Source organism: Podarcis liolepis, assembly GCF_965112155.1.
Source record: "Podarcis liolepis genome assembly, chromosome: 14".
NCBI classification, from domain to species: domain Eukaryota; kingdom Metazoa; phylum Chordata; class Lepidosauria; order Squamata; family Lacertidae; genus Podarcis; species Podarcis liolepis.
Genome location: NC_139569.1, coordinates 46,468,770 through 46,481,684, shown reverse-complemented (window position 1 = coordinate 46,481,684; position 12,915 = coordinate 46,468,770). Strand labels below are relative to the sequence as shown.

General features: G+C 42.4%; 1 protein-coding gene across 1 annotated transcript in view; it reads left to right on the top strand.

Annotated features, from left to right (window-relative positions):
• ARIH1 (ariadne RBR E3 ubiquitin protein ligase 1) overlaps positions 1–12,915 on the top strand; it is a 49,631-nt gene that overhangs the window by 18,624 nt on the left and 18,092 nt on the right. The window contains exons 3-5 of the mRNA XM_083475820.1: positions 2,052–2,196; positions 10,998–11,090; positions 11,960–12,015. Of these exons, the coding sequence (XP_083331946.1) occupies positions 2,052–2,196; positions 10,998–11,090; positions 11,960–12,015 (294 nt within the window). The remainder of the gene's footprint in view (positions 1–2,051; positions 2,197–10,997; positions 11,091–11,959; positions 12,016–12,915) is intronic.

The following is a 12,915-nucleotide window of genomic DNA, read 5'->3' as shown; positions in this document are numbered from 1 at the left end:
GGATATAGAGGGGCTGATGGGGGAATCGGCGAGAAGGCTCCAGGACTCTTCACCGGACACCAGCGGGGAGAGCACGGGTCCTCCGCTACCCACGCCCACCCTGCGCAGAAGACTTCCGCGCAGAGAGAGTAGGAGGAGACTTGGCGTCAAACAACTTTTATTTTGGAAAAGATTTAAGAAACGCCCACTGACGGATTCTGCTAGCGACTGAGGCAGCCACGAAGTGAAGGGCTGTCCAGACTGAAAGGTTTAGCAAGGCAACAAAGCCTGGAGATGCGGCAACTTACGCACGAGCAACCCATACACATTACACCCGGACATATGCTTAAATATTTTAAAATTCCCCCAGATGCCCATGTTCCGTGTACAAGACAACCCCCAATTTTTTACTATTTTTTTAAAGCAGAAAACCTTATCTTATACATGGAAAAATACGGTAAATGGCAAATGTCTGCCATTCTACTATCAACACACTCTTCTAAGCAACAGATTAATCTGATGCCTGTACAAAAATGTGCTGAAACACTCTTGTTAATATTTTATGTTACACTGTGTTAGTTGTGTTAGATAATGGGAAATGCCCATCTTGACATAATTTAAGATTTCTTTAAACCTGTAAGGAGTTTAGCAAGACCTGTGAGAGGGCAAGTTTCCAACAGCTGCCCCAACTGGGTAAGCTCTTTCCTCCCCCACCTCTCCTCCAGAGTATTCAATGGTTTCCATTCATTCTTTGAGTGGCCTTAAATACCAGGCTATCACAGACCTGACTCAAACACTGCCCATTTATTATGTCACCCGAGAAATAAAGATGGCTGCTGCTTTTGAAATTTCCAGTGGGATGGCTCAAGATCAGGCAGTTGGTTATTCTAAGCAATGAGAGCAGCAGCTGCAGAAATTGCAAGGATTAGAACCATAGGAAGCTGCTTTACAACAAATAAGACCGTTGGTCCATTTAGCTCAACATTTAGTTATACTCACTGACAACAGTTTTCCAGGGCTTTAGATGGGGTCTTTCTGAATGCAATTTGGAGAGGATGAGAACTGAACCTGGCAGCTTCTGCTTGCAAAGCATCTCGTCTGCTACTTGAACTAAAACCATTAGCTGAAGCAGCATAGTTTCTCCTATCTTAATGCAACTCCTGTTTAAACATAATAGAGGCAGGAAGATCTGTTGCAGAAACTCAGAAGTGGCAGGACATTGCTGTAGGAATTAAAAGCATGGCTTGTTAGAGAAAGTTCTTGAGGTATTAATCTGCACAGGTAGATGGACTTGTTTGCTTCTTCTTCTTGTTGTTTGTTGTTGTTGTTGTGTTAATCGAGGTTTTTAAAAAGTGCACTAAGAGAGCACTGGGAATTGGGTGGGGATGAATTTATTATGAAGTATGCCCTAGGCAGCATAACAGAGTGCAGCAATGTTATGTATTTTGGAAACTAGAGTTGCTAAACGGAATAATTTGTCCAAAGTTTTCACAGGTAACTTCGGAAGAAACCGGAAAGATTCCCCCCCCCCCCCCGTGAGCAATTGTTGCATAGCAGACTTCTGTCTGCGCAAGTCCTAATTTACACTCCAAAGGCTAAATTTGAAGATGCTTTGATAAGTTGCCATCTTGACAATCCAAACAACTGTTTTATAGTTGTTTTTAAAAATGTCTTGGCTATCTACAGATCTAAGGTTGGTGATCCAAAACACTGCACATATACTAGGAAGGGCATGGACCTGAACTACTCCTTTGATGCAGGAAGTTCTTGAAGCAAGGCAGCCTAGATGTGCCTGTCCTGAACTTTGTAGCCTTTGACTGTTGGTGTTTTCCTAGCTGCAAACATTGCAGGGCTATTTGAGTTGCCTTATCTTCACAGTTTTACAGGGCCAGTACAAATGGCAAGGTGAGGCATAGGTGGTGGAGAAAGAATAGGCACCCTTCCCATTTAAAATAAGGACTGAAAAGCTCCTCCTTACTTACTCAATCTCTAACTACTATTCTCAAATGAAGAACAGTTTTATTTTGTTGTTTTTAAACATTTGGCTTCACTTCCCTTTTCTGTTAATGCAGGTACTTTGATGGCAACTTGGAGAAGCTCTTTGCAGAATGTCATGTAATTAATCCTAGTAAAAAGTCTCGAACGCGTCAGATGAGCACAAGGTCATCTGCACAGGACATGCCTTGCCAGATCTGCTATTTGAACTATCCTAACTCTGTGAGTAACTTTAAAAAAAGGCATTTAAATATTTAAAACATTGTCTCATTTGACTTCTAAACTCTTATTTTGGATGTCTGCAATTTAGCCAATTTGTATATGGGTTGTTATGGAAGATAATAGCCAGTAGTCTTTCCTATATCTGTCTTGGCCTTCATCTAGCTATCTTCTCTCTGACACATGTGTTTTCCCTGCACAGGGAGTTCTTTTGTATAGACTAGAGGAACATTTAATGCAACCTCTTCCTACAGGCTGAAGTGGTACATGGTAGAAACAGGTTTTCCTTATTTGTTGTTTGAGAACTAGGCTTCTTTTTCTTTTAATATAAATATTTCAGTAAAGCTATATATTAGGCTAATAATAAAACTTATTCTTTTATACAAATAGGGAACAGGAAAATAACACATGTATTTCAAAACTAATAAGCTTATCATAATGCACTTGTATCAATATTGTAATTTTTGGAATGCAATAAATGATTGCTAAATTTTCCTTGAAGTTTTTATACAGTCTCTTCTTTAAGCATTACTGTTTCATTGTTCGAGCGGTGTAGCACACTTTATTTAACTCTTATTTCATGGTTAAAAGATTTGAAGTTTGCCAGAGTTTTTGCTGTTTGTTTTGGTGCAAGTAATAAATATGACACTAGTGAGTAATGTGTATTTCTAATGATTCAAGAATAATCAAGAGGTATAGCTATTAACCAATAATTTAACTTGATTAAGGCTCATATTTCTAATTGAATATGGATCTTTGACATTGTTCTTCAAATTGTATAGCTTCCAAGTGTTACTCTCATTGACTTGCTTGCCAAGGCACAGCCTCCCTCTTCTGCATTATAGCAGAAGATTTGGGGGAATGTTGTAGGACACATACTCAATTCACATTGGACCCCTGCAAACCTTTTTGAATCTCTGTGTTACTCCATTTGCATTCTCTGTGACTTCCAATGTGACCAACATTTCCAGTATACTCCATATTGAAGATTAACAGTGACATGCAACCTGCCTTTGCAGGGACATATTATTTGATCTTACTAGGGAATCCCAGGGTTTCTCAAACATTTGGAAAATGCTGTTTTGTGAGATTATCCGCTTCTTTTTTCATCTCAATAACGTCTTGATAACATTGTTCTTCTAAGAATTTCATGCAGTCATTTAACTTTGCTTCTGTTTTATGGGATTTCTATCCAAGTACTTCTGACTTCATGTAATTTAATTTTATAACACGTTCTAATGCCAGTCAGCAAGTAATAAAAATTGAGTTTCCTAAGTAAAATGCAATATCTTCATGTGCTGTCTTGCATTCATTTTTTTTATTGTGTATCCTTTTGGTTCTTATATCATTTGTTTGGATCATTGTGCACAAGTTAAACCATAATTGTATATATGAATGCTGTCCAACTTCAAGGCAGATTCTCAAATGCTTTTATACTTGCCAGTTGATACTGAGTTACTCCTTCAGCTGGCATACAGTGCATCACAATGTTCCAAAGCATTTGGATCCTACTTGGATGGGTGTTGCTTAAGGGATGTTCCCCATGGAGCCTTCAATGTAGGGTTCTGGCAAGGTTCAATTTTACGCCCTATGTCAGTGGTTTTCAACCTTTTTGAGTCCACCAGCCACTTACACTGGGGTTCTGTTACAGGACACACATAAGTGGGGTTTCCCCCCATTCTGCCCTCCCTCTTTTTGGCATGTCTGTAAGTGGGAGCACATGTCGGCGGGAACCCAAGCAATGCCGCTGCTTTGCAGGGCCAAGCTGACCCACTCCACGTGGCAACCCTAGCCTGCCTTTCCTGAAATTAGAGTGTACATTGGGTTGGGGAGAGCACAAAACAATATTAAGATCAGAAGTATTTACTTATTGTGGGGAAGGAAACCGAGAAACACAGGACGCACATGCATACATGGCTCTTTCCTGCAACATTCTCCCTGTCCCCATAAAGCTTGATGACTGTTAAGGAGGAGTGGGTTGCCTGCAGGGAGAGGTAGAGAAGAAGAATGAGGAGGAATGTTGAGGGTAGAAGGAGAGAGAAACACAGAAGACACTCCTCACTTTCAGGGTTATGTTTAAATCCCTTCTTATAGGACACACATACACACCATCAAGCTACTTTGCTGTTTTCTTACATTTCTCAACTGTTAGTTACTGAAGCTGGGGATAATTTTTTTTTTGGGGGGGGGAGATTTAAGTCATGCAAAAGTGTTTCCCCACTTTTTTGCCACTGTTTTATTTCGGGAAGATAATGGGCTGCAGATGAAGGTGATAGACTATATGGGATTGGCAGAAATGACTGGCAGAATCCGAGACCAGGGAAAAGAGATGGCGGAAGAAGATTGGAAGAAATTCAAGAATTATCTTAAGAAACATTGCAAAATTAATGAGTGTTAGAATGATGTGGTTTTTGAAATTAAGTGAAGTACAGCTGTAAAGATTAAGTTAATAGAAAAGAAAGGTTGACAATTGGATAAAATTAAGGGTCAGGATTTGCTGAACATAATATCTGAAATGGGAATGCAGAAAGGGGAGGTATGAGGAGGTCGGGGAAGTAAGTTTTAAGAAAATAAGGTTTTGAAATTATATTTGTTTTTCTTTTTCTTTTTGTTTGTTTGTATTGTTGTGTCTGATAAAAATTATAAAACTTCAATAAATATTTTATTAAAAAAAAAAGATAATGGGCTGCAGGTTAAAGTTGCCAGTTCCCCAAATGTTCCTCAGGGAGAAAAAGAGAGAGAGAATATGCAGGAAGATATGGGCTGCAAGTTAATTAAAGGGTGCCCCCCAAGGCTCCCCTGAATGTTCCTCAAGCCACCCCAGGGTGCCTCAGCACACTGGTTAAAAACCAGTGTCCTATGCTGTTTAACATCTACATTAAACCACTGAAAGGGGTTATCCAGAGGTTTGGAGTATGTTGTCGGCAATATGCTGATGGCACACAATTCTACTTCTCTGTATCTGCAGGTGAGGCAGTGCTTGTGTTGGACTGTTGTCTTGCTTCGGTAGTAGAGTGGGTGAGAGCCAACAAACGAGCTCAATCCAGATAAGATTGAGGCATTGGTAGTGCATGGTTCCTTAGACCGGGTGACTGCCTGTTCTTCATGAGGTTACACTGCCTATGAAGGAGTTGGGTATGCAGCTTGGATCCTTGGCTGTCGCTTGAGGCTCAGGTGGCCTCGGTGGCATGGAGTGCCTTCCATCAGCTTGGGGTGGTGGCCCCCATATACCTCTATCTGGGCAGAGCCAGCCTAGAGCCTCTCTATGTTCTAGTATCTTTACAGCAATGTGTTATACATAGGGCTGCCTCTGAAGATGGTTCAGAAACTTCAGCTGGTGAAGAATTCAGCAGCCAGGTTGCTCACTGGGACAAGACTGTTTGAGCATATTACACTGATCCTGGTCCGACTGCACTGGCTGCCAATTAGTTTCCAGGCATAATTCAAAGTGCTTATTTTGACCTATAAAGCCTTAAACAGCTTAGGACTGCACAAGGACCACCTCTCCCCATATGAGCCTACCCTGGACCCTGAGATCATCATCTGAGACCTTTCTTTGTGCGCCTCCTCCATGAGAGGTTTGTAGTGTGGCAACACAAGAACGGGCATTTTCTGCAGTGGCTCCCCATTTGTGGAATTATGTGTATAAATGAAACCCAGTGAAAAACCCTGCAAAACACCCCACCCCCTTTCTGCTTTTTTAGTGATGGTTCAGTGATGTCTTTATGAACACGTATTAAGTAGGGGGCTGCCTGTAAACCAAAGTCGCCTCAAAATTAATTTCTTTCTAAAATTATTTCCTTTTGTATATTTAGTAAACTGTTGTACAAAGGGATCCTTAATTTTTTTTGTTCTAATCTGTTTTGGTCCATGGTGCATCATCCTGTTGTATAGCACTTCCAAATATCCATTATCCTTCCCTAGCACATGTTTTTTATAATAGTTTGTCATCTTTAAAAAAAAAAGTCAACCTGATATTCTTACTGTCCCAAGAGGAGTTAAGCACAATTAATGTTGGCAGATGGATGAAAAATGGATTTAGGCCCAACTAATCTCTGTGGGATTTTAATCCTTATCACTGACTAGCTACCTTTCAAAATAAAAAAATTCCTTCCAGTAGCACCTTAAAGACCAACTAAGTTAGTTCTTGGTATGAGCTTTCATGTGCATGCACCCTTCTTCAGATACGTATCTGAAGAAGTGTGCATGCACACGAAAGCTCATACCAAGAACTAACTTAGTTGGTCTTTAAGGTGCTACTGGAAGGAATTTTTTTATTTTGACTATGGCAGACCAACATGGCTACCTATCTGTAACTAGCTACCTTTCGTTAGCAATGTTTTTAAAAAGTGTAGAATAATGAATTAATCTTGAAGAAAATGTGAGGTGATGTTGGGGTTTTGCTAGTGGTAATACCAAAATGCATATCCTTCTCTTGAAGTAGATGAAAATGTATAATTAAACATTAGAGATTCTGTTTTTCCTCTCATTAATTCCAAATTGAATTTTCCCCTTGTCTGTCTTTGCTCACTCCCCAGTGTCTTGTGACCAGGCCGTTGGTGCACAGAGACCTCTGAGTAATGCTATATATGCAGGGGTTAGAAAGAGTTCAGTGGAGCTGTTTGCATAGGATGATGCAGCTTTATGAATATTGCTGTGAACGCAGATCACTGCTTGTGAAACAGCAAAATTAGATGGAAGAATACTGATGCTAGAGTCAAAGTTTGGGGCTTATAAAGAAGCAGAGCAGGTGTTTCCCGCAGGTAATTGAGAGTGACTAGTGACTATAGCAATAAAAAAATGGCCTTCCTGAATCAGCCCAAAGCCCATCTAGTTCAGTGTTCTGTTTCAAACAAAGGCTAGGTCTTTAGAGGCAGGCACATAGCGTAGTGTGGTGCTGTGGGTTAAACCACAGAGCCTAGGGCTTGCTGATCAGAAGGCCAGCAGTTCAAATCCCTGCGATGAGGTGAGCTCCCGTTGCTCGATCCCTGCTCCTGCCAACCTAGCAGTTCAAAAGCATGCAGTGCAAGTAGATAAATAGGTACCGCTCTGGCGGGAAGGTAAACGGCGTTTCCGTGCACTGCTCTGGTATGCCAGAAGCGGCTTAGTCGTGACCGGGAAGCTGTGCGCCGGCTTCCTCAGCCAGTAAAGCGAGATGAGTGCTGCAACCCCAGAGTCGTCTGCGACTGGACCTAACGGTCAGGGGTCCCTTTACCTTTTTAGCATAGTGTGTCTTGACGGGGACTGCCTTTTCATGGCAGCAGCTGACAGGGCCTGTGTGTGTGGTGGCATTGATCAGGCCCTGGGCCATGTCCTGATATTTTTCAACCCCACCATGTGAATTATGTTATCCCCACCCTTGACATACATACACTGAGACAGAACTGGTATAATTAATACGGAGGTACTTCCAGCAACCCCTGAGGCTTGAAAGAATAATCTTGTTGCCTGGGTAGCGCAGGACCTCCTTATAGGCTTGTGCCCCAGAGAGGAGGCGCACTCCATTGTCTCTTGAGACAGACGGGTGCCAACAACTACAACAACCAGAGTTGACACGTATGACCCAGGGTGACAGCTGGCTCCACTGGGCAGGAACACTGACTGCAGGGCTGCATGTCACAGGGACTGGGTGGTAGTAGCCCAGCGGCAGCTCTGATTGGAACTTTTATGTTGCTACCAGGGAGGGCAAGCATGTGCTCTCATATACCGAGTCTGAATGTGCAGAGTCCAGGAAGCAGAACTTTAAACTTGGCTGTAGAAATACTTATGCACTTCATTCCACAGCAGAAGGCAGCACAAAACTTGAACTCAAAAACAACGCAGACGAATAAGCCTGGGGTGAGATACCAGAGCTCTTGCAGATTTTACTGGGTTTGGTTGAGCCTTCGCTCTTAACTGCCCACTTGCTGCACTGCATTAAACACGTGCCTCTCAGATCTCCTGGTGAGGGTGAACAAAATAGGAGAGATGCTATATAAATAGCTGGCAACAAATATTTCTGAGTGGGGGAGCTTCTCATGCCATTGCTTTTGTCAGCAGGTAGTTGCTAGACCAGGCTTTCTTGCCGTTTCCTTTCCTTTAAGTCTGTTGACTAGTCCATAAACGTGATTTAAGTTCAACAAGTTAAGAGGAAGCCCTGAAGAGAAGGCAACAGTGGAGGTTTAACACCATGCATTTAATATCCCTTGGCTTAGCACATTTAGATAGAGGGAATTTACGAGATGTATTTGCATTGCCAGTTGTTGTCCTCAGATTTGAAACTTTTGCAGTAAAGTAGCCTAAATTTCATGTGAAGCTAGACTTGAAAAAAGCCCTGGGGTTGTTGGTGGTGCTGGGAACCATCACTTCTTGTCACAAATAGTATGCATGTTTAATAGCTGCATTGTATACTTTAGCTTCCTGCTTCGTCCTGGACAGTAAAAGGCAAAATCTTCCCTACCCCCACTCCAGTGCTGGGATGCAGATGGGTACAAATGCAGCTGTTTAAGGAGTGGGCGGGGATCTGTCCAGCCACCCATACCTCAGTGCTGGAGTGGAGAAGGTTACAAATTCTGACTGTGTTTGTGCCTACCTGATTTGTGAGGCTGAGAGTGTCTGTGTGTATATATGTGTGTGTGTGTGTGTGTGTGTGTGTGTGAGAGAGAGAGAGAGAGAGAGAGAGATGTGTGCTTGTGCCAAGGGTGGGGAAATAAAGGCACATGTTTTTTTTTGGGGGGGGGGGAAGCTTTTTGTGTATGCCCACTAAAGGTTAGGTAAGTTTTAATGCAACTCAGGCTCATAGCGTTTCCCTACCCTGGTAGACTACATTTATTACACGTAGGGAATGTCTTTTTGCAAGTGTAGAGAATTCATTGAAAATGATTAATGAAATGCTGTCAACAAGCCTGCATTCACATCTTTCAGCTTTCAACCCTTGGGGCTACTATACCTGGAAAACTGGGCTGAATTCTTCTTCTTCTTCTTCTTTTCCTCCTCCTTCTCCTTCTTCTTTTCTTTCTTCTTCTACTTCTCCTCTTCTCCCCCCCCCCTCTCTCTGTGTGTGTGTGTGTGTGTGTGTGTTGGTGTGGGGACTGGAAGCACTGGGATGTGCAGAAATTGAGACATGGGAACAGCAGAAGGGAGGGGGCAGTAGAGAAGGCAGTGATTATAACTTTCACAGGTTAACTGCCATTCATAAACTCTGCATGTGGATGGGAGCAGGCTTGTGCTTTTGACCATGCCCCTCTGATTATGTATTTCCTCTGTGTCTATGCATTGAGTGGGAAATATGTGAAGTGTACATGTTCTGCATGATCCAGGACCTCTGCATGGAATGCAGAAATTGGCATGGTTGGGCTTGGCAGGGCATGTGATACGGAAGGGGGCAGTAGTCACAGCCACCCCAGCACAAAAACTATATGTGTGGAGGTTAATCTGTGAAGATTTAAGTCAAGTTGGAGGTTTTGAGAACCAATGTGATGAAAATAATCATTCAGTAGTGCATTAAATGATGCACAGGAGGCCAATGTTGCTTCTAGCTCTCTCATGTTACAAATCTCATTGTCACAACTTTCTGCCTCCACCTTTATCTTTGATATATCACATAGAAATGGCCCTCCATGCCTCTCTGAACTCTCCCCAGGCCACACCCCCTTACTGTCTCTGCTTCACATCCTCCTTGAGAGACTTTGCCTGCCTGGATTGTGTCCTTGAACTCCGAGAATTCCCCTTGCTTCCCTTGATGGAGGATAGACGGGTTTGTGAGTGTGAACACTAGGCTAATTTCTATGCAAAGGTAACAATAGGATTGATTGCTCTGCTCAGTTTTGCCTCTGGCCACATCCATCGCTGTCATGTGACCCCCCCCCCCAGGTGGCTCAGAAAAAAATAGAACCCACTGCCTAAAAATGGTTCCCTAGTGCTGATTCCGATGATGCCTTGGGCAGAGAACTCCATAGTGCACAGAGTACTATTTTGATATCTGGCATTATTATAAGAAATGCTTTGGGAATAAGCCCTGAGTAAAACTCCATACCTGCTGCCTTGCGGGACATCTTCAGAAGAAAAGGCTATGGAGTAAACCCTACACACATCTGGAATGTAGTCCCTAAGATAGTTGGATAGCACCTAGTACGCCTCCTTCTGACAGCTTCTGCAGCCAAGTTGGTGCCAAATGTATTGCTCTGCTTTCCTATGGACCACAGTGAGGCTGAGAGCATGGTCTTGTCGTCTGGGCAGCCCAGGATTTCGATGCACACTGCCTAAGTTTGTGCCTCAGAGAGGAGGAGCATTCCATTGTCTCAAGACAGACGGATGACATCAAAAACAATTACTGTAACATGTTTATGATCATGTATTCTGGTTTTCTTTCTCTTGGGCTTCTGATTTGTGATTTATTTATTTTTTACATTATGAGGATGAAAGTGGGGATATTTACTTTTTATGTGCTATTTGAACTCTGAAACAAAGGGACTAAGCGCACCATAAGATTTTCTGGTTAAAGCAAGTGAGTGCGGTTAGGTCAGTTAATACTTGAAAGAAGCTCTAAAGTAACTGCTATAGCAGTAATGATAGCTAACAGCCTTCCCCAACCCAGTGCCCCTCAGATTATTCAGGACTACAACTCCTATCAGCCTCAGTCTCTAGGTTGATGAAAGTTGTAGTCCAACACAATCTAGAGGACACCAGGTTGGGAAGGGCTGCTCTAGGGGGAAGATGTTGACATTTTGCAAGGTGATGATTCTTTCAGGAAAAACTGCATACAGCTAATCTTGCAGCAATGGGAAAAGAGTACACAGTACACATAACATTCTCTCTCTTTGCAGTACTTCACCGGTTTGGAGTGTGGACATAAGTTTTGTATGCAGTGCTGGAGTGAATATTTAACTACCAAAATAATGGAGGAAGGCATGGGACAGGTAAAACTTTTTTCCATTATGTTTTGATGTCGGAGAAAGAATTGTTTGATCAGGGTCCGCAACTTTGCTCACCATTTCAAGTGTCTAGGAGGTGTGGAGAGCCTTAGGGTTTGCCCCAACCGTGAAGCTGGAGGTGGGCTTGCCCCTCTAGTTGTATTGCACTTGGCCTTTTTCCTTCCTGCCCCCCCCCCCCCCGCTCACAGCTTGAGAGGAAGCCTGAGGACTGTAGTGCTTCAGAAGCGCAGTGCTTAAATGACAAACTCCCAACACTCACTCCAGCTCTGTGCTGAAGGGGTGAGAGCTTGCTGGCTTGACTTTCTTCTTTCAAGGCATTCTATTGCATCAGAAGCACCTTGGAGCGCTGGCTCCAGCTGTAAACCGAAGAGGGAAACTGGATCTTGTTATCAAGCTATGCTTCCATGCAGTACAAATCCAAAAGTGATCCTTCACCTGCCTTCCCAGCTCTAAGCTTGGAGCAGGGAATTGTCCCTCACTCTGTGCTGGATTTTGGAGATTCGGTGCAAGTTCATGGATAAGACACCCACCTGCCTTTTCAAATCTCCCCAGTCAAAAAACCAGTCTCTTGGCAACCACAAACCTGCTTGACAACCAGAATTTGTGGACTTTTTAGGTTTTGCCTTGGGAGGGTGTTTAGAACAATCACCTGGGAGGTTTGTTTTATATTACAGCTGATGAGTGTTCAGGGGAAACAGTTAAACTTGGAGCTTAAGCCCTTGGTTGGCCAACCTCTTGTAACCTGTGTTGTGTTTTAGAAGTGCTGCTGAGTGTACACAGTTCTTAGAGATTCTTCACTGCCATTCAAACTAAATCAGATGTTCTTTCTGACTCCTGTTTCCCCCCCTCACCAGACAATTTCATGCCCTGCTCATGGCTGTGATATCTTGGTTGATGACAATACAGTTATGTAAGTATTATAGTTGATACATGACTTAAGTAATACCTCCCTTCCTGTGTTGAGCGCTAAAACAGATCGGTTAAGGATTGACTGGCCCAAAGCTGTGTTTTATCGAAATATAATGGGTCAGTCTTATATGATCATCCATGGACATCTTTGGATGCCTTGGGAGAAGTGAGCCTCCTCTGTAGTCTCCATAATGGAAACCAAAGAATGCTTCTGCTTTGCCATCAACTTCACCTTTTTGCTTGCAGTACGTTTTGCTTGCAGGAGCTTTTTGACAAAGTCATAAAATGACTGTTGCTGACGTTTTCCATTGGCTGATTTCGCAGACATAAAGCAAGAGACCTCTGAACTGCAGTTAGGTCATCTAATAAATTTAAGTTCATGATCTCACAGCCTTACATTAGATGGTTTAGTCAACCTTGTGTAATCCTTTCCAGGAATAAAACCCCCAGTTTGGCCTTATTCACCCCTCATTCTTTGTAGATTGCTTTTAGTGTTAAATTAGTGTTGTGGTCCTTTTTCTACTGTTTCCATTTTAAGTTGGGACTTGTATAAATATGGAAAGTAGGTATAACTGTACTGATTTCATCATGTGAAGCCCATGTAAAAGGTTCTGTTTGTTTTTATTGAGTCTAAAATAATCTGACTAAAACATATCCTTTTATATTATTATTAAACTAGTTTTATCTTGTAATACAACATCAGTTGCAAGGGAGTACTTTTGAGACTGTCCTCAAAAAGCATAAAACAAAAAGGCACATGTTTTTAGGTATCCTACCTTTTCTTTCACATACACCAATTACCGGTACGTATCATATTTTTAATGAGAACTGTCTGACATCCCCATAGTTTTAAATTTCTCTGTCTGACATCCCCATAGTTTTAAATGTTGTGTTCCATTCA